This window comes from Oncorhynchus tshawytscha, linkage group LG20 (genome assembly GCF_018296145.1).
Source record: "Oncorhynchus tshawytscha isolate Ot180627B linkage group LG20, Otsh_v2.0, whole genome shotgun sequence".
Lineage (NCBI taxonomy): Eukaryota > Metazoa > Chordata > Actinopteri > Salmoniformes > Salmonidae > Oncorhynchus > Oncorhynchus tshawytscha.
In genome coordinates this window covers 22,478,404-22,498,288 of record NC_056448.1, presented here as the reverse complement: position 1 = coordinate 22,498,288, position 19,885 = coordinate 22,478,404, and the positions used below count along the sequence as shown (strand labels likewise).

Here is a 19,885-nt window from a genome sequence, read left to right as displayed (position 1 = left end):
AACACACCTCCAGGCTGTATAAGGGCTATTTGACCAAGATGGAGAGTGATGGAGTGCTGCATCAGATGACCTGGCCTCCACAATCACCCGACCTCAACCCAATTGAGATGGTTTGAGATGAGTTGGACCGCAGAGTGAAGGAAAAGCAGCCAACAAGTGCTCAGCATATGTGGGAACTCTGTTGGAAAAGCATTCCTCATGAAGCTGGTTGAGAGAATGCCAAAAGTGTGCAAAGTTGTCAATAAGGCAAAGGGTGGCTACTTTGAAGAATCTCAAATATAAAATATATTTTGATTTGTTTAACACTTTTTTGGATACTTCATGATACTTCCATATGTGTTATTTTATAGTTTTGATGTCTTCACTATTATTCTACAATGTAATGAATGAAATGGGACCACTAATTGTTATTATAAGCAAAGGTCAGTTCTGACTTGAATGCAGTGAGTCAGCCTGGTTTAGGGGAAATTTGTGGGTTGGATAACAATTTGCAACAAGGTTGTCTATACAAAAATTTCAATTGAGTTCAGACTTTCTTTTGATTTCCTGATCATAAATAAATAAAGTACAAATAAAGAAAACACCCTTGAATGAGTAGGTGTGTCTAGACTCTTGACTGGTACTGTTTATAATTTGTGTGATTTCAGTGAGAGGTCTATATAGTACCTGTGCTACATTATGTTGGCAACCCTGTTAGCACTCAGGTAGTCTGCAACAAACATTCACATACAGTATGTGCCTCCACAAAAGAGAAGACACAGCTTGATGTATTCTTCCTTCCAGCCGTGTGGCATTTTTTACCTTTATTTAACAAAGCAAGTCAGTTAAGAACTTGCCTCTACCTTCTTGCCCTTTGTTCTTTTGTCTGTACCCAATAATGTTTGTACCATGTTTTGTGCTGCTACCATGTTGTTTTGCTACCATGTTGTTGTCATGCTGTGTTGCTTCCATGCTGTGTTGTCATGTGTTGCTGCCTTGCTATGTTGTTGTCTTAGGTCTCTCTTTATGTAATGTTGTGTTGTTTCTCTTGTTTTGTTCTATATTTATATATATTATATATATATATAAATCCCAGCCCCTGTCCCCGCAGGTCTTTTGCCTTTTGGTAGGCCATCATTGTAAATAAGAATTTGTTCTTTACTGACTTGCCTAGTTAAATAAAGGTTAAAAAATAAATAAAAATAAAATAACACATTTGTTATTTACAATGACAGCCTACACCAGCCAAACACAGACGACGCTGGGCCAATTGTGCGCTGCCGTATGGGACTCCCAATCACAGCCGGTTGTGATACAGCCTGTATTTGAACCAGGGTGTCTGTAGTGAAGCCTCTAGCACTGCCTTAGACCGCTGTGCCACTTGGGAGCCCAAGTGTATGTGTGCTTTTTAGTGGTCTGAAAATGATCAAGGTGTGAGCTTTCTCCACAAGTAACCTGGTGGGACTTTGAAAACATAATTGGCCTCATGTTCAGTCTGGTTGTTAAGGTTTGTTCATTTGAGGCAGGTAAATGTTTTTTTGGGGGAGATATTACATGTTTCTACCATTTCTCTTTTTTCATGAACAAATCTGATAGGAGGCTAATAATTAGACTTTAAAGGGGTTTCCCATCAGATTCAGAACACAAAATCAGAGGGACTATGTCGGAGTGAATCAATTTACATTACAAATCTGTACCTGACAACCACTGGCTTAAAAACAATCAACACTCAACGCTATACAGTACTGTCAAGACGTCAACCAAAATGAGAGACCACACAGTTGAGGTAAAGGTTGACAACCCAGGGTTTATATGTTGGTGATCTCAGAGGGATGAATGTGAATGGAATGTCAAGCCAGAACTCCAAGCTTAGACAAGCCGTGACAAAACCATTAGCTTCCGTGACCCCAAGCTCACCATGGCGGGCCCATAATTCAGCTAAGAGGTTTGGCAGCTTTCAAAATGATTTTCCTGATGTAACAGCAGTTAAGTACCATATGCAGTGTTTATTGCACTATTTGTTAATGTTACTGCTGGAAAAGTTTTTTCAAGTGCTTTAGAAGAGAATAAACCCAGTCATTTCCATGCATCACTCATTGACAACACAGCCGTATCTGTATTCTGTGTTATGCTGATTAGTGCCGAGTCACTCTAGTCTATAATGTTCTTCTCATCCACTGATTTCTAATCAGTACCCTGACAATAACTATGGATGAAAACAGTGAGCCAAGAGTATAATTTTGTGGTTATAGTAATGTTTTAGGGTTATTGAGAAAACCAAAGGCCAGTATCTTCCCAGATGATGTGAAAGAGTTTAGTGCCTTTACTTCTTCCAGATGAACCAACACACAGCATCAGACGGTTCCTACAAACAGAACAGTTCTGGGCCAAAGCACACATCAATATCACTTGCCAGTATTTGTGTTTCACTGTTGGACTTTCAACACCCCAATTCCCCTCTATCGGTATAGACATTTTGAAATTGCAGTATAATATTATGGTCCAAGGTGATTGTTTAGCTGATGCAACTATGTCAGTAGAATTGATCGTTAACATCATTCCATTGTATTATTGATATGCAGCATCCAATTTTGATGGATTCTGAGTTACCAACAAATTTGAAAGCAACACATTCCTAAAATACTTAAGTCTTGAATTTGTGAAATATTTATTCAACTGAGACACAAAAAAAGGCATTGATGTCACTTAATTGTATTGATAAGGGTAAACAACAAGAAAGTCTAGCTGCATAATGCAACTGTGAGCTGCCTGTTCCTGATGACTAACAGAGAGCAAACACTCACAAGTAACTGGTAGCAAACAAATGACCCATTTTCAACCTTAGTGTCAACACAATGGGTCATTTGCCACATCTAACAATAAATCCGAGTACATGGTATATTAAGACAGAGGTGGAATGGGTCTCTACAGACAACATCTCTCTACATCACTAACAATAATATTTGTAAATGTTATAATGTAGAGTGATGTGTGTGTGACGACTTGGCAGAGTCTCTGTTTATATGCTTTCTCAGCCCATTACAAGTAGTGAGGATTAATTAACCATTTCTAAAATAGTTTTGGAGTTAATCAAATGTAATGACAACATTCCTGTTGTAATGAACATGTAATAACATATTCTACAGTGGGGATTACCATGGAAACGATGTTACAACAGCTGTGTGTCACTGCGATTTTACACTAGGTAAACAATCCACACTATTTGTGTAATGATAAGAATGTATTTTTAATTGTTTTGAAATAAGCAATAGGCTACATCAAGTACATAATGGTGAACTGTAAATAGAATGAGCTGGAAAACAAGGTGGTGTGAGTCAACACGGCATTAATGAACAATAATAATGCCTTAGCCTTATTACAGGTAAAACTGAATATTTACAATACTTTTTTAGGTTTCAGCTGAAAATGCCTGTCTACTTAATTGGGATTAGATGCTGTAAATAACATGTATGAAATACCTATTGAATAAGAAAAAAAAATAAAGAAAATCTATGCGTGCAGGCACATAATCTCTCTCTCACACACAAACACACTTTCAGTGATTACGCAGGTGGTTCACAGCAATAAATGGTGGTCTGGTAAGTCACATACTGGGTTTAGAAGTGCATTCTATACTGTCTTCATGTTTACAAAGCTCTTCTTCACAAGCTTTCAACACATCTCACTTATCTGTTACAGGACAAAAATAAGGGCCACCAAACCCGCTCACAGGGTTGGTTAACTCTTGAGGTCCCTCGTGTCTCTACCAACCTAGGTAAATCAGTCTTTAGTTTTAATACCTCATTAAATCTTGAATCCCTGGTGCCAATAGGGCAGTTTAGAATTCTGATGAGGAGTGAATTCACTTAGGTTTACAAGTGTTTTGTTGATTGTGGTGGCTTATTTGTGTTGTTGAGATGTGGTGTGTCTATCTGTGGTATCTTCTAGTTTATTGTTAACAGTTTTATTGATTTATGTTGTGAGTGGTTTGTTCTCAGGGCACCATTGTGAATGAGACCCTGGTCTCTCCTGAATAAATAAAATAAAAAATAAAAAATAAAAATAGGTAGGCTTACTAAATATGTTTTTATTATACTAAATAAGTATTCCAAGAACATGTTTAACTCCACTGTAGGCCTATGTAAGAATATGCTTTGACTAACACTGAGTGTACAAAACATTAGGAACACCTGCTCTTTCATGACATAGACTGACCAAGTGAATCCAGGTGAAAGCAATGATCTCTTATTGATTTCACTTGTTAAATCCACTTCAATCAGTGTAGATGAAGGGGACGAGACAAGTTAAATAAGAATTTTTAGCCTTGAGAAAATTGAGATATGGATTGTGTATGTGTGCCATCACAGAGTAAATGGGCAAGACAAAATATTGAAGTGCCTTTGAACGGGGTATGGTAGTAGGTGCCAGGCGCACCGGTTTGAGTGTGTCAAGAACTGCATCGCTTCTGGGTTTTTCACGCTCAACAGTTTCCCGTGTGTATCAACCACCCAAAGGACATCCAGCCAACTTGACACAGCTGTGGGAAGCATTGGAGTCAACATGGGCCAGAATCCCTGTGGAACGCTTTCGACACCTTGTAGAGTCCATGACCCGACGAATTGAGGGCAAAAGGGGGTGTTCCTAATGTTTTGTACGCTCAGTGTATATGACCAACACTGGCTACTCGTAAATTAAAAACGTAAGCCCAAATATCATATTAGCATACTATCAAGCCAATGTTCCACATCTTATAATTGAACATCTACATTTCATATGGCACATGTGGAAATAGCCAATTTATAGACTTACTTCTTCCGTGGTCTTTCATGAAAGTAATGATTTCTTTATAATAGCTTGGCGAGTCTTGATATGGCAAGGCATCAACTGTGACATTTTCCGCTTTCAAAATTATGTAAATTCCTTCAGAGAGGAAGTAGTGAGGTCGGTCATCTTTTTTCACATCGTGAAAAATCAGAATGGCACGAGAGGTCCAATTAAACTGCGCGTGAATAATACTAGCAAAGTCTCCCAATTTTGTGGTCGAGGGTCCGGTGCGCACAATCGTTTTGTACTCATCCCCGTTAACAAACCCATATGCTGTTCCTCCCGCAGTTATCAATGGGAGTTTCCAATGAGATGCAAATCTTCCAACTGAGGCCACTGAATACACGCAACCTGGTCCGAAGAAAGCATCTGGTTTATTATAAAGTTTGGTGTCCACGGCGATAATCTGTGCCTTATTTTCTGCGCAGACACCGGTTGAATCCTCCGTGCTGAAATTCAAGAGTTGAATTGAGTGGCCTTGCAGAACTCCGTGCTTCTTCTGTAGATTCTCGTTCGCCATAATAATTGCTGGGAAAACCCGAGGCAAAGCCCAGGGATACTTGTGGTAATTGTCAGGAAGCATCACCGCAACTGTGATATTATTTCCCATATTCGTTCGACACCTGGATATGAGAGAGTATGTGAATACCACAAATAAACAGTATCCGAGATCCGTGTTATATCCCATTGCTTTAATTTGAAGTATAAAATAAATCCAAGAAAACGGACCTCGTGTGTTCACCTGGAGTAGTAAGACGCCGTACTGTCCTGAAACCTAACCATATGGCTCTCTATTGAAATGCAACTTCAGGCAATAGAAGAAATGTTTAGGTAATCCATGTGTCATTTATCATCTTTAACGTTGCTCTAATGGTTATCCAGCAGTGATTCTGTGCGTTGTTCACTTCAGCGCATTTCTCGGACTGATGTTCCTTAACTCGCCCCTCCGAGTGTAATAACATCCATCCAAATGACTGGAACTTAAATCACAGAAACATTCAGTGCAGCCCCGCACACGTCATATCACAGGTCTGAGAAAGACTAGGAAGAGGCGCCCCCTGCCTGCTGTCCCTGTTCTTCAGTCCTGGTCCTTGGAGACCCACCGGGTGTTCAAGCTTTTGCTCAGCCATAGCACTAACATAACTGATTCAACTATCCTTGAATCAGGTGTTCCTGCTGGGCTAGAACAAAAACCTGCACACGTGTAGATCTCTATGACCAGGTCAAGAGATGATCAGTTAAATATGAACTGTTTTTGACAATAATCTGTAAGACACAATTTCAGCAGTTGCAAGCCTTGTGTTAAACTCCGTGAGAGTTGAATAAACAAAAATACAAGCATGCAGTACACATTCCAAACTGAGACGCTGAATTTGATTTACACAAATCTGAGATTCCATAATCATCCACTAGAGGTCAGGAGTTCCTCACAAGGCTTCATTTCGGCAAGCGCTACAATAATCTTTAATGACAAATACAATCATATTACATATTCATGTATTTTTATTAACTCAGACAATTGTCATGTTATCAAAAGGGGAACTTCAAAATACACAAAGTCCAACCACGTGTCAATTCAATGTGCAACTTTGTTTTAAAAGCATCAGAACACAATGGTTGCTGAAACACATTGATAGTATGATTTTTGAGTCCTCCAAAACTCATAACAAAGTCAAGCAACCTGGATGGTCAACAATAAAGACTGAGTGGTTCATGCTCCTTATAGCCATTAGTATTGTAAGACATAGTAATTCAGCACGATGCTTGGCATTTTCAGTTGCTTTTACAAACCCATTTCTGAAAAGGTTCATCTGTGAAACTGGAGTCTCCAACTGCAATGCGGCATCTAGTACATTTCAGAAACTAATCAGATATTTCCACTTTTCAGTTGAACCTCCTCTCTTCTCCCCATCCTCAGTTGGTGGACTTAGGCAGTCTGTAGATGCCTGCGGACATGATGAGCTGATGGTCTCGCACTTTCCTTTGCAGGAAGGCCTGCAGCTCATTCACGTCCATCTCTGTGACAATTGGTCCCGTGGCAACAAACATCCTGAGCATGGAGTGGATGCGCTCTAGGGTCATGGTCTCCAGGTTGGTCAGCATGGCCTGGATGTAGGCCCAGAACAACTGCACCAACAACCACGTACACAGGGGAGAGAGAACACTGCTGTTAGGGCTAGCTTGATTTGTATTTGACAGGAGATTTGTATTTGAATTCCATGCCTCCAATGTGTGTGTGCACGTGTGTGTGTGTAATGCACCTGTAGTTTCTCCTCCCTCTGCTCTGACTGGGTGGTGGTGTTGGAGTCTCCCTCCTCGTCACTGTCAATCAGCATCACCCCTCTCTCAGGTCTTTCCCGGGACGAGCCTGTTTCCAGGACAGAGTAGCGCCCCCCAGCCTCCTCCTTTAGGACCCCCTGCTGCTGCCACAGAGCCAACTTCCTCCTCACCATCTCCTGGGGAACGCCCAGGACCCCACTCAGCTCCTCCAGAGTCCACGAGCCTTCAGGACACATAGACAGAGAGAGCGATGGTAAAGCTAAATCTTAGTTACTTGTACAATGTTTGTATGCATTGATAAGTTGTACATAAGGCCTGTGATGGCCATAGTAATAACTTTTGTCTTGGAAGTGCAGGATGATGGCAGCATGGATGGGGGACACAGTCAGGTTAGTCAGAGTCCTGTCCTCCAGCTCCACATCCAGGGTCACTAAGCCCAAATGAGGCTTCCAGCTCAGGGTCCTCATCGCCTGGGGAGCGAGAGCATTTGAATTATGGAATTGAATTTTTAAATTAAATTTCCCTATTCATTCTCTGTTGGCCTGGCTGCCAGTCTGTTTATAAAGACTTGACTAAAGAAGAAACAGACTGGCACCCAGGCTACGGCTCCATCATCAAGTACCTTGAGTTTCTCGTAGCGGTGTGTGTAGGCCTCCATGGCTTGGGAGGCCAGGGGCGGGAGCTCCATCTTCTCCTCCTTCAGTGTGGGCCAGAACTCAGAGGACAGGATCATGGCTGACAGGGAAAGAGGGGGCTGCTCCTCCTCAGCCAGCCTGGACTCCTCCTCACGGATGTTGGTGTTGATCCTTCGTGAGTCAGCCACGTCCTGGAGAGAGAGAGAGGGAAGAGAGGAGAAGAGAGTGAGGCTCTGTCCTAAAGTGCTTAAATGCCCTCCTTTCCTCATACTGTACTGTCCTGTGTCCTCGGCTTTTATCCTATGACAGATGGGACTGCATGTATTTTTAAAGATACTGCTTTGATCAGTGGTGATCAGAGTATGTGAGTGGAGCGCAGAGTGCCCAATTTGACTGGAGGTGGAGCAAGATTCCCCAAGGCTGGAGCGTCGGCCTTCTTGCCTGATCCAATTTCGCTCCAGTAGCGCTCACTTCACGAGCTCAGGCCATGCCCGGCCCAGCATGCATTTGTAGTCCACTTGTGTACTGCTATATTCCCTTGATTTAGCTACTGTCATCCAGTTTGCTAAATATTTTCATAAACAAACTGATAAAACAGGAGGACTAAGAGCAAAATAGGGAGTGCAGTGATGTAGTCTCCACAACTAAATAATCATTGTGGAATCTGAAAAGACATGTATTCCAAAAGCATGATGTGTACTTACTACGTGCACGTGCTAACAGAAAGGAATGAGGTTGGTAGCTAGCTAAGTGTGTCATTGTAGCAAAGTATTTATAAACAAAAGAAATCAGATCTCTTAAAGGTTTTGTTCAGTTTCGTTCATTTATCTATACAATAGGCCAAAATTGATTTTGCATCCATTTTGATAGGGTTATTTTACCTAAAATCCTTTAGGCTTACCTGCAGAAAAATAAAAAACAACTATGCACCCTGCCCAGCTGGCAAGAGTGGCCCAAAGGATGTTTAGCATCCCCATTGGCTCTGCAAGTGTGGAGAGGATATTGTCCACTGCTGACCTGCTCTCCAGGCACCATCGCATGAGTCTGAAGTCACAGACTCTGGCCAAACTTGTGTTTCTAAAAATGAATTCAAAGGCACTGTAGACTGAGCCTAATAAGGCACTTTAGACTGAGCCTAATAAGGCACTGTAGACTGAGCCTAATAAGGCACTTTTCGTTTAGTTTGTATTTAATTTTAAGTCAGCGCCTATATGCGCAATTTATAGACTACAATGATTTAATACAACAAAATGTTGTTTAAACGCTGAGCACTTAATATCCCTGACTCCCTACCAGCCTAGTGTGTTGCACTTGCAAATGCTTCACCATGTATTCCTTTGTAGGCTATAGCCTTGAAATAATTGAAATAATATAGCCTAAATAACACATTTTTGTTCCTCCTTACGCTCCCTGTCTGACTCCTGACTTATTTAGAATGTTTACAAGCTGTTTAATATGACATGTAGCCCATTTAAAGTAATGAGCGCTTCTTCCAGTCACCTTTTCCTGTTGTTTATTCAAATCATATGGTTTGGTTTGAATAGTTCAAAACCAAATGACCCCGTGACCCAGTAGTCACAAAAATAGATGAGTGTTGGTTAAATTGTGACTTTAATGAATGGAGCTGCAGTCCCCCCTTGAGCGAGGAGCGATTTTTAGTCGAGCGGTTTGAAAGGACGTGGAGCACCGGGAGTGGTGCGCAAGCACGGCTCCATGAGCAATGAGCACGATTTCCGACCTGCTCAACTCCGCTCACATACACTGATGGTGATCAGTTGTGACACAGCTAGGGAGTCATGATGTCAAAGCTCACGCTGGTATGGATGGGGACTTAAGGAGACACAGAGTAGTGTATGTACAGTACTTTACCTTCAGCATCACCTCGCAGTAGTGCATATGGGACTCTCCGAATCTCAGTTTGAGTAACTCCACATTACGTATCTCCCTGGAGGCACATGAGAAAAGTGACTTATAGAACAAATATGGAACGATTTCACTCACCCAAAATGACCAGACAGAGAATACATTATACATTATAATCAACAAAACACCAGTATATCTGCGTAATAATAGTGTCTCCAAAGTGTCTCAAGTGTGTAGATGAATGCTGAGTAGTAGGATTTCATGGTGTGCAGTAAAGGAGTGAGTAATGTACAGTATAACAATGGGATACATGCCTTTGGAGTGCAGGTACTAGCTACTGTACATGAGTGTTGCGTACCTGGCTGTATTGTAGTTGAACTGGTGGAGCAGCCTGTCTGCCAGGACAGTTCTGTACTCGTCTATGAAAATCTCTTTACTGCCATATATGCTGACCAGAAGAGTGATGATGTCAGACGAACGTCGCTTAGACCCTGTCTTGTCTGAGAGAAGAAGGAAGATGATTTTGCATTTAGTGAAAGAGATGTGTTGGAGAGGTGTTCTTTCGGTTCAATTCTAGTTCAATGCAGCAGAAACAGGAAACGGACACAGTTTGTCTAGTGTGATGACAACCAGATAGTGATAATCATATACAATACATCTCCACTGGAGAATTGGAGTTCACAGAGTAAGAGAATGCAGTGTGTGTAAGGTGAGTACACAGAGGGTTCGACCTGTCACAGCATCCTTAGGGTCTGGGGTCCATTCCTCTGGGTCGCTGCCCTCGTCCTCACTGTCCTGGGTCTCCAGGGTCACGGGGTCGGCACGGGACAACTCATTGGCCAGGTCACTGCAGCCCTCCGCATCTCCAGTAAGGCTGGCCACTATCTGACGCACTGTATCCTCCCGCGTCCTAGCAGCGGCACACAAACGTTACGTCAACATCACAGCAACTCAACAGCAATATGCTATGGGAATCAAATCAGTCAAGTATCAAGTAAAATATCTGTCACATAATTTGCACACAACGTCTAGACTAACAGTGAAATGCTAACTTATGGGCCCTTTCCAACAATAAAAAATAGAATATAGAATATAGAGAAATAAAATAATAACACAAGGAATAAATACACAATGAGTAATGATAACTTGGCTATATACACAGAGTACCAGTACCGAGTCGATGTGCAGTGGGTACGAGGTAATTGAGGTAGACACACCAAATATACAAACATTTGTGGACACCCCTTCAAATTAGTGGATTTGACTATTGGTACTTTTTAACTTTATTTAACTAGGCAAGTCAGTTAAAAACAAATTCTTATTTCATAATGACGGCCTACACCGGCTAAACCCTCCCCTAACCCAGACAGCGTTGGGACAATTGTGTGCCACCCTATGGGACTCCCGATCACGGCCGGTTGTGATACAGCCCAGGCTCGAACCAGGGTCTGTAGTGACGCTTCTAGCACTGAGATGCAGTGCCTTAGACAGCTGCCCCACTCGGGAGCCCCATTTCAGCCACACCCGTTGCTGACAGGTGTATAAAATTGAGCACACAGCCATGCAATCTCCATAGCAAACATTGGCAGTAGAATGGCCTTACAGAAGAGCTCAGTGACTTTCAATGTGGAACCATCATAGGATGCCACTTTTCCAACAAGTCAGTTCGTAAAATGTCTGCTCTGGTCAACTGTGCTGTTATTGTCACGCCCTGACCATAGAGAGCTGTTTATTCTCTATGTTGGTTAGGTCGGGGTGTGATTAAGGGTGGGTTATCAAGGGGAATTGTATATCTATGTTGGCCTGGTATGGTTCCCATTCAGAGGCAGCTGTTTATCGTTGTCTCTGATTGGGGATCATACTGTATTTAGGTAGCCATTTCCCCATTGTACTTTGTGGGATCTTGTCTATGTATAGTTGCATGTGAGCATTATTATAGCTTCACGTTTCGGTTGTTCGCTTTGTTGTTTTGTTCTTTAAAGTTTTCTATTCCAAAATAAAGGATGGAAACATACCACACTGCATCTTGGTCTACTCCTTATGACAAACGTGACAGTTATTGTGAAGTGGAAAATGTCTAGGAGCAACAACGGCTCAGCCGAGAATTGGTAAGCCACACAAGCTCACAGAACTGGACTGCCGAGTGCTGAAGCGTGTAGCGTGTAAAAATCGTCAGTTGGAACACTCACTACCGAGTTCCAAACTGCCTCTGGAAGCAACGTCAGCACAAGAACTGTTTGTCCAGAGCTTCATGAAATGGGCTTCCATGGCCGAGCAGCCGCACACAAGCCCAAGATCACCATGTGCAATGCTAAGCGTTGGCTGGAGTGGTGTAAAGCTCACTGCCATTGGACTCTGGAAACGCATTCTCTGGAGTGACGAATCACGCTTCACCATCTGGCAGTCCCGGCGGACAAATCTCGGTTTGGCGGATGCCAGGAGAACGCTACCTGCCCAAATGCATAGTGCCAACTGTAAAGTTTGGTGGAGGGGGAATAATGGTCTGGGGCTGTTTTTCATGGTTCAGGCTAGACCCCTTAGACCCAGTGAAGGGACATTTTAACACTACAGCATGCAATGACATTCTCAACAATTCTGTGCTTCCAACTTTGTGGGAACAGTTTAGGGAAGGCCCTTTCCTGTTTCAGCATGACAATGCCCCCATGCACAAAGCAAGGTCCATACAGAAATGGTTTGTCAAGATCGGTGTGGAAGAACTTGACTGGCCTGCACAGAGCCCTGACCTCAACCCCATCGAACACCTTTGGGATTCATTGGAATGTCGACTAAGAGCCAGGCCTAATCTCCCAACATCAGTGCCCGACCTCACTAATGGTCATGGCTGAATGGAAGCAAGTCCCCACGGAAATGTTCCAACATCTAGTGGAAAGAAGAGTGGAGGATGTTGTAGCAGCAAAGACGGGACCAACTCCATATTAATGCCCATGATTTTGGAATGAGATGTTCAACAAGCAGGTGTCCACATTCTTTTGGTCATGTAGTGTATGTACATATTGGTAGGGATAAAGTGACTAGGCAACAGAATAGATCATAAACAATAGCAGCTGTGTATGTGACGAGTCACAAGAGTTAGTGCAAAAAGGGTCAATGCAGATAGTTAAATAGTTACCCAATAGCTACCCGGGATAACTATTTAGCAGTCTTATTGCTTGAGGGTTGAAGTTGTTCAGTGTTTGTTCCAGTAGAGAGCAATATTCTCTAACATTTGCCTCACAATGCAACATGTAAAGTGTTGATCCAATATTTCATGAGCTGAAATAAAAGATCCCCAAAATTTTTCATACGCACAAAAAGCATATTTCTCTCAAATGTTGTGCACAAATTTGTTTACATCCCTGTTATTGAGCATTTCTCATTTGCCAAGATAATCCATCCACCTGACAGGTGTGGCATATCAAGAAGCTGATTAAACAGCATGATCATTACACAGGTGCATCTTATGCTGGGGACAATAAAAGGCCACTCTAAAATGTGCAGTTTTGTCATAACACAAAATAACACAGATGTCTCAAGTTTTGAGGGAGCGTGCAATTGGCATGCTGACTGCCGGTATGTCCACCAGAGCTGTTGCCAGAGAACTGTTAATTTCTCTGCCATAAGCTGCCTCCAATGTCGTTTTAGAGAATTTGTCAGTATGTCCAACCGGCCTCACAACAGCAGATCACGTGCAACCACACCAGCCGAGGACCTCCACATCCATCTTCTTCACATGCAGGATCATCTGAGACCAGCCACCAGACAACTGAGGAATCTGTGGGTTTGTACAAGTTAAATATTTCTGCATAAACTATCAGAAACCGTCTCAGGAAAGCTCATCCGCATGGTCATCGTCCTCACCAGGGTCTTGACCTGACTGCAGTTCTGTGTCGTAACTGACTTTAGCGGGAAAATGCTCACCTTTGATGGCCATGCTGGAGAAGTGTGCTCTTCATGGAGGAATCCTGGTCTCAACTGTACCGGGCAGATGGCAGACTGCGTGTATAGCGCCGTGTTTGGCGACGGTTTGCTGATGTCAACGTTATGAACACAGTGCCCCATGGTTGGTGGTGGGGTTATGGTATGGGCAGGCACGGATGGCAATTTGAATGCACAGAGATACCGTGATGAGATCGAGGCCCAATGTCGTGCCATTCATCTGCCACCATCACCTCATATTTCAGCATGATAATGCACACCCCCATATCACAAGGATCTGTACACAATTGCTGGAAGCTGTAAATGTCCCAGTTCTTCCATGGCCTGCATACTCGCCAGACATGTCACCCATTGAGCATGATTGGTATGCTCTGGATCAACGTGTATGACATCGTGTTCCAGTTCCAGTCAATATCCAGCAACTTCACACAGCCACTGAAGATGAGTGGGACAACATTCCACAGGCCACAATCAACAGCCTGATCAACTCTATGCAAAGAAGATGTGTCGCGCTGCATGAAACACATGGTGGTTACACCAGATACTGACTTGTTTTCTGATCCACGCCCCTGACTTTTTTTTAAAGGTATATGTGACCAAGAGATGCATATCTGTATTCCCAGTCATGTAAAATCCATAGATTTCCTTATATGAACTTTGAAGTTGTTGCATGCTGCGTATATATTTTTGTTCAGTGTAAATACAGATTACAATAATAGACGTGAACCCACCTGAGGTACTTGCGGATTGGTTGGCACGCAACCTGCAGGATGACCATGGATGGGTCCAGCTCCCGTAGGGCCTTTATAGCTGAGATGTACACAGTGATGATGTCAGAGGTATGGACTCCTAGAGGGGAAGAGGAATGTTGTTGGGATGGGATTCATATACACAAGTCTAGTTTCTTCTGTAACATTGTGTTTGCAAACAACACTTAGTCTTCACTGCTTTAAATGTGTAACAGACTAAATAAACAGCAAACACCAGTCATTGTTTGTAATCCTGTTTGTAATCCGCCATCGGTTCACTGACCTGGGTGAAGCAGACGGGTGTCAAAGGCGGTCTTAAGGGACGTGAGGAGCTGCTGCCTCTGATTGGTTCTCTCCAGGCAGAACTTGAGGTCATCGATGGCAGGCTTTGACTCAGGGAAATCTGACAGGGACAGAACAAACCACAGCATGTGAGGGAGAATAAATAACCACAACTCTCCTCCCTCTCTGTATCTCCTTCCCAACAAATCTCTTCCCTACGCCATCAAGTGCCCAACACTAACTGCTTTCTCTTATTATTCACCACCTCCCTATCTTCTCTCTCTGTTCCCTAACCCCTCACCTCTGATGATGCTGAAGAGCTCCTCGATCCTCATGTTGACGTAGATCCTGCAGAAGAACTGGTGCATGTGACACCTCCAGCGCTGCAGCACGGCGTTGGCTGGCTGGCCCACCACCCCAGCCCCGCTGCCTGTGCCGTTGGGCACAGTGCCCAGTCCACTGACTCCACCCACATCACTGGCAAACACCCTGCTCAACCAGCCCAACACCAGCTCTAGCCACTGGAGAAAGAGAGAATGAAAGAGGAATTTGAGAGAATGTTTTTAAGTAAGATAATAAGTAAAACAGATAAATGATCACATTTCTGAGATTTGGACTTGGTGTAGTAAATTGTTTGAAAAACAAATCTTATTTGGTCAGCAACCTATTCTATTGAGTAAGGCAAGCTGGAAAAGTCTAACTTGTTGATAGGTAATTCCACTTTATTCTGTGAGGTGGTCCTCCCATAGACAGGCTCTTTGGTCTACTGTACCTCCTGAAAGTCGAAGAGGAAAGAGCTCTCGTACTCCCCCCTGCAGTGCTGCTCCATCCGCTGCTCTATCAGTTTGTGTAAGATGGACGTCACTGCCTCTGAGCTGACCCGCTCCAATAGCTGCAACCTGGACCTGGGGGGCGGGACAATCACACTTTAGCAGATTTGTAGGAAGAGACAACCGCACAAGATACATTTTAAACATAGCTGGCACACAAAGGTAGAGATGTAGACAATGGTTAAGGAAGTGAACCCTGATCTAAGACATTTGTGATGTTGTTGTTTGTTGTTGTCATATTTGAATGTAAGACGTTAAGCAGTACAACAATTAGGGTCTATAAAACAGAGCAGACAGTGACACAGCACCCCTCCATTCACTCACAGTACTTGGCTGAGCTCTTGCAGCTGCTCCAGGGCTTGCTGACACCAGCATCGCTGAGTGGGGACAGTACAGCCCTGACAGACCCCCCCCTCTAGCCCCCCGCCCCCTCCTCAGCCTCCCCTGCCTCCCCCTCCTGGGTCATGTGCACAGAGAAAGTCCTACTGTAGAATTCCAGTATTCTCTCCTGGAGCACAGCCGAGGGGGAGAACAGCAGAATGGCCCTGATGACAGAGAAGGCCCTCTCACGGAGACCCCTGGCCCCAGGGCCACACAGACCACCCCGGCCCTCGTCTTGCCAGGTACCCAGCCTCTCCAACCCTCCTGGGGAAAAGGACATAGAGCACATTTTTATGCATATGGCAAGATTCTGTTCAGTCAAAATTCTAGCATTATTAAGGGTGCATTTAACTGTAACTTCAATGTTTGAACCCACCTAGGAAAGGTTGCAGTCTGTCCAAAAGGGTACGGAAGGCCATGAGTAGGATCCTGGCCCTGTCCTTCTCCTCCAGTTCATTCTCTGGTTGCTTCATTCCAGCCCAGAACTCAGGGGCAATAGCAGTAGTAAGACGCACCTGCAGGGTCTCCATTAGCCATCCCTCCAGAAACTGTCCCAGGCTGTTAGAGCACAGCAGGCTAAGCCCCTCAGAGAGAGACTCATCAGACATGGTGATGTCATTGGACACTGGAGACACCTACAGACAGAGGAAATTGTTTATGTTCTTATAAACAGATACGGTCTATGGTGTTTATGTACATTGATAGATCAACATTGGTCTTAGCTAGTTAGCTAATGCCTGCCATGTGAATCTGTTAGTTAGCTATCTAACGTTACATGTCCAGCAGCCAACCACAGTGGTACAATTGATCTTATTTAATTCTCACATAAAAGGCAAGCAGGCTATATCAACAACACAAGGTACTACCGTAGGCAAGTTAGGTCCATCTACTCACCAGAGCTGCAGTTACGGTGTCCCAAGCAGAAGGTAGCCCCTGTGGTACTGAGAAAAACATCTCAGTAGAGTCCATCATCCCGGGTGGACCTAATTACTCAGCGAGAACCACTCGATTGTGTACTGACAAAGTTATCGTCTGTGTTATATCACTCACCCATATTAATAATATGTACGTATCATAGTTTATAAGAAATACTAATATGAATCTAAAATGTAATTATACATGCCATTTGATTGAAGTTATCGCGCTCTTCCTAAACCTGTGGCGCATAATAGTGACGTATGTGTGGTTGCGGAAGTCATAAAAGTGTGGCGGAAGTGTACGTGACAGTTTGTTAGCTAGTTGTCGTGGAAACAAGCTAAATGGAGGGATTTTGAAGCTAGTTAAGGACAGTGTCGGTGTCGAGAAGAAGTCCATATCGACTGCCTACATCTTTGCATAAATGAGCCAGTTTGCAAACTAGTTAAACCTAGCGAGAGTTATCTGTAGCAATACCTTGGCTTCAAACTGCAAATTTATTATTGAGTCGCTAACTAACGTAGATCGTACTCTGGCTGTGTGCGCGGGGAAGGGCCCTGAAGAGCTGGAAAAGTAAGTATAATCGACAACATCATGACCCAACAAGGAGCAGCGCTACAAACCTACAACAATGAGCTTGTCAAGTGTAAGTGAATGTGGCATTTGGTATATTTGTCTTTAAATACTACGTTGCTTTAGTTAACTGTTAGCTAGGTAGAAACTAGCTATGTCAATATGTTAGCTAGCTAGCTTCTTGTTTTCACTTGTTTGGGTCCGTTGTGGAAATATCTGTATTTTTATACTGTACTTAGGCCCTTCAGGGACAAAGATTTCCCGAATGTATCATATTCCAGCTCCTCATTTTGGACAACTACAGCTAATTAGGCACGTGTGACTGAATCTGGTTAGTTAACCTTGAAAGAGTATGCTGCTTCTATCCCATGCTTTGATGCAGCCTGTTTCTAGGCTCTTTCTCTTTGCTGCGGTTTCCTTTTCTCCCAATAGAAAGTCATTATTTCCCTAGGTGCATGTGCAGACAGTTCTTTTTTTCCTATATCACTACACAAGAGTGTGTGATTCAGTCAACTGAGTTGTTGAAAGGTTAGGGAGGGGGATTAAATGCGGCAGAATCATGTTATTCCTTAGTCTGTATTTTACAGGCAAGAGACGCTAGACTTGGACCCAGTCTGTGCGGAAGTATACCTGTTTGACTTGTCAAGGAAATATGTTTAGTTTGAAATAATTTTGTATTAATTTATTTCTTTAAGCCTTCATTTAGTAATTTACACACTTGTGACACCCAGTGTGTGGTTAGTGGGAGGGGATATAACTGTTACAAGAATGTTGGTATCAAAGTAGTAGGTGTGTTTGTACTGCAGATACTGTCTGCAGCTATACCAGACTACAGCAGACCCTTGGAAAATAGCCACTGACTATAATTGACCTTGCTTTAGCACAGCCATCAAACCCCTGACACGTAGTTTAAATCAAGACATGGCATTCTGCTTGTGTAGAATTTAAATGCATCCAACTCCGAGTAACTGTTTCAATCAGTCCATGTATAGATGCCCATAATCTCACTGACATGACTGGTAATGTCAGAGGAATTTGATCTAGACTTTAGCCCAGGTGTTCTGCTTCATAAGACTATTTTCATTGGAATTGTCTAAGATCAATTGTACCCTTGATTCTCAACCCACTCATTATAGTTTTGATAGATTTGTCAGCAGTTTTGAATCATAATGGCTGGCTTTGAAAATATAGGCTAGTATTATGGAGCTGATTTGATGGAGTGTTGATGCAACTAATGCCTATCTTTATACTGTGAAAGATCTAATTCCATAGCTACGGACTAAGATGTGACCTCTGGCAGTGGGATTTCATTAATGTATGATTGATACCGTCTCACACTTTCATCCATCACAGGCTGGAATGGGCTGATTCAACAGGAAAGGGATGCTGAGTGAGGGTGACCTCAATTTAGACCTCCCCCTCTTATCCCTCTTACATTGTGCACAGGAAGTCTGACATGTATTTAGAAGGATAGATTATAGGCCTCTAGGTTGTTTTCTCTTTAAAATACCCAGATTTCTTACTATTCACAGGCTGTTGGGACTAGGAATGTAGGCCCAGGCTATATTTGATGCTAAGCATTCAAGTAATTAATTTAGGCTACGGCTACACTGTAAAAACAGTCATGTACAAATGAATTGAACTGAATACCATGGTCGTATCCACATTAATTGTACATTTACATTCCATCTCCTAAACAGCCAGTGTTTCCTTTTCCCCAGGTATCGAGGAGCTGTGCTCTAAGAGGGATGAGTTGAACCGTCAGATACAGCTGGAGGAGGAGGAGAAGGGTCGTCTACAACACGACATTCGTGTCCTCACTGAGAAGCTAAGCCGCGTCAATGAGAGCTTGGCCAGACGACTCACCGCCCGCGCTGACTTTGACCGCACCATCGCTGAGACTGAGGCTGCCTATATGAAGGTCAGGCCAGGGTTCAGGGGCTTTATTTTTCGTATGTTTTTTCAACGCTAGTTTAGTCTCACAAAACCCTGAATGCATATGTCCGCTTTACAGGATCGCTCATGTTAATTTGACTGCAAAAAGACCCTACAAAACGTACAGGGCAAGACATTTTCTGACCCACAAAAGAACCCTGGAATTACTTGTTGTAATTCAAGACAACATACATCCCACGTGTTTTCTTAATATTCAACTCCCTTGGTGTTACTAAGAGCTTAATGGCAGAGCAAACAAACGCCTGATAGTGTCGTTAATTAAAAACGGAATGCTCAAAGTTAGACTTTCCAATCAAATTGTTACGCAGCACATTGTCATGCTGCATTTCATTCACACTTACCTCAGGCTATATGGTATTTCATAGACTGAGGCAAGTGTCTTATGTTAATTCATGCCTTATTCTCAGATTCTGGAGAGCTCTCAGACACTGCTGAGTGTACTAAAGAAGGAAGCGGGAAATCTCGGCAAAGCCACTGAACCCAGAGGGAAAGACCACTGACGTCCAGACAACCTTCCCTCTCACCATCACTATCTTATCTAGAACTGTTTGTAATATATTTATGTAAAAATGTTTTGAATATCTAATTCTGCTCTTTACTGGTGTACGTACTTATTTTATATCAATTGAATTATTTTAATAAAGTTTGAAGATTCCCTTCACATTTGCCATGTATGGAACCA

General features: G+C 43.0%; 3 protein-coding genes across 5 annotated transcripts in view; 1 reads left to right on the top strand and 2 right to left on the bottom strand.

Annotated features, from left to right (window-relative positions):
* Nucleotides 1-5,773, bottom strand: part of LOC112220406 (atrial natriuretic peptide receptor 2) — a 55,558-nt gene extending 49,785 nt beyond the window's left edge. For 2 of the 3 annotated variants that reach the window (XM_024382299.2, XM_024382300.2), the window contains exon 1: nt 4,789-5,773. In XM_024382299.2, coding sequence (XP_024238067.1) covers nt 4,789-5,491 — 703 coding nt within the window. In that variant the 5' untranslated portion in view covers nt 5,492-5,773. The remainder of the gene's footprint in view (nt 1-4,788) is intronic. The other variant, XM_024382301.2, reaches the window with a different exon arrangement.
* A 466-nt stretch (nt 5,774-6,239) lies between these two features.
* On the bottom strand, nt 6,240-16,952 carry anapc2 (anaphase promoting complex subunit 2). Its single transcript, XM_024382304.2, is given in 15 exon segments — nt 6,240-6,930; nt 7,065-7,306; nt 7,421-7,553; nt 7,706-7,909; nt 9,588-9,663; nt 9,940-10,081; nt 10,313-10,491; nt 14,249-14,366; nt 14,550-14,669; nt 14,850-15,069; nt 15,321-15,453; nt 15,703-15,796; nt 15,799-16,023; nt 16,136-16,394; nt 16,654-16,952. Coding segments are annotated over 15 exon segments (2,436 nt in total). The 5' UTR covers nt 16,732-16,952; the 3' UTR covers nt 6,240-6,717.
* A 17-nt stretch (nt 16,953-16,969) lies between these two features.
* ssna1 (Sjogren syndrome nuclear autoantigen 1) lies at nt 16,970-19,875 on the top strand. The gene is made up of 3 exons (XM_024382311.2): nt 16,970-17,320; nt 18,969-19,168; nt 19,611-19,875. Exons 1-3 carry the CDS (start codon nt 17,269-17,271, stop codon nt 19,701-19,703), a joined length of 345 nt encoding a protein of 114 aa, XP_024238079.1. The 5' UTR covers nt 16,970-17,268; the 3' UTR covers nt 19,704-19,875.
* Nucleotides 19,876-19,885: the final 10 nt, after the last annotated feature.

Coding starts and splice junctions, on each gene's coding strand:
- ssna1 (XM_024382311.2), top strand. CDS start 17,269: ATGACCCAACAAGGAGCAGCGCTACAAACCTACAACAATGAGCTTGTC. Junction 17,321..18,968: donor CAACAATGAGCTTGTCAAGT/GTAAGTGAATGT, acceptor CCTTTTCCCCAG/GTATCGAGGAGCTGTGCTCT. Junction 19,169..19,610: donor CTGAGGCTGCCTATATGAAG/GTCAGGCCAGGG, acceptor CCTTATTCTCAG/ATTCTGGAGAGCTCTCAGAC.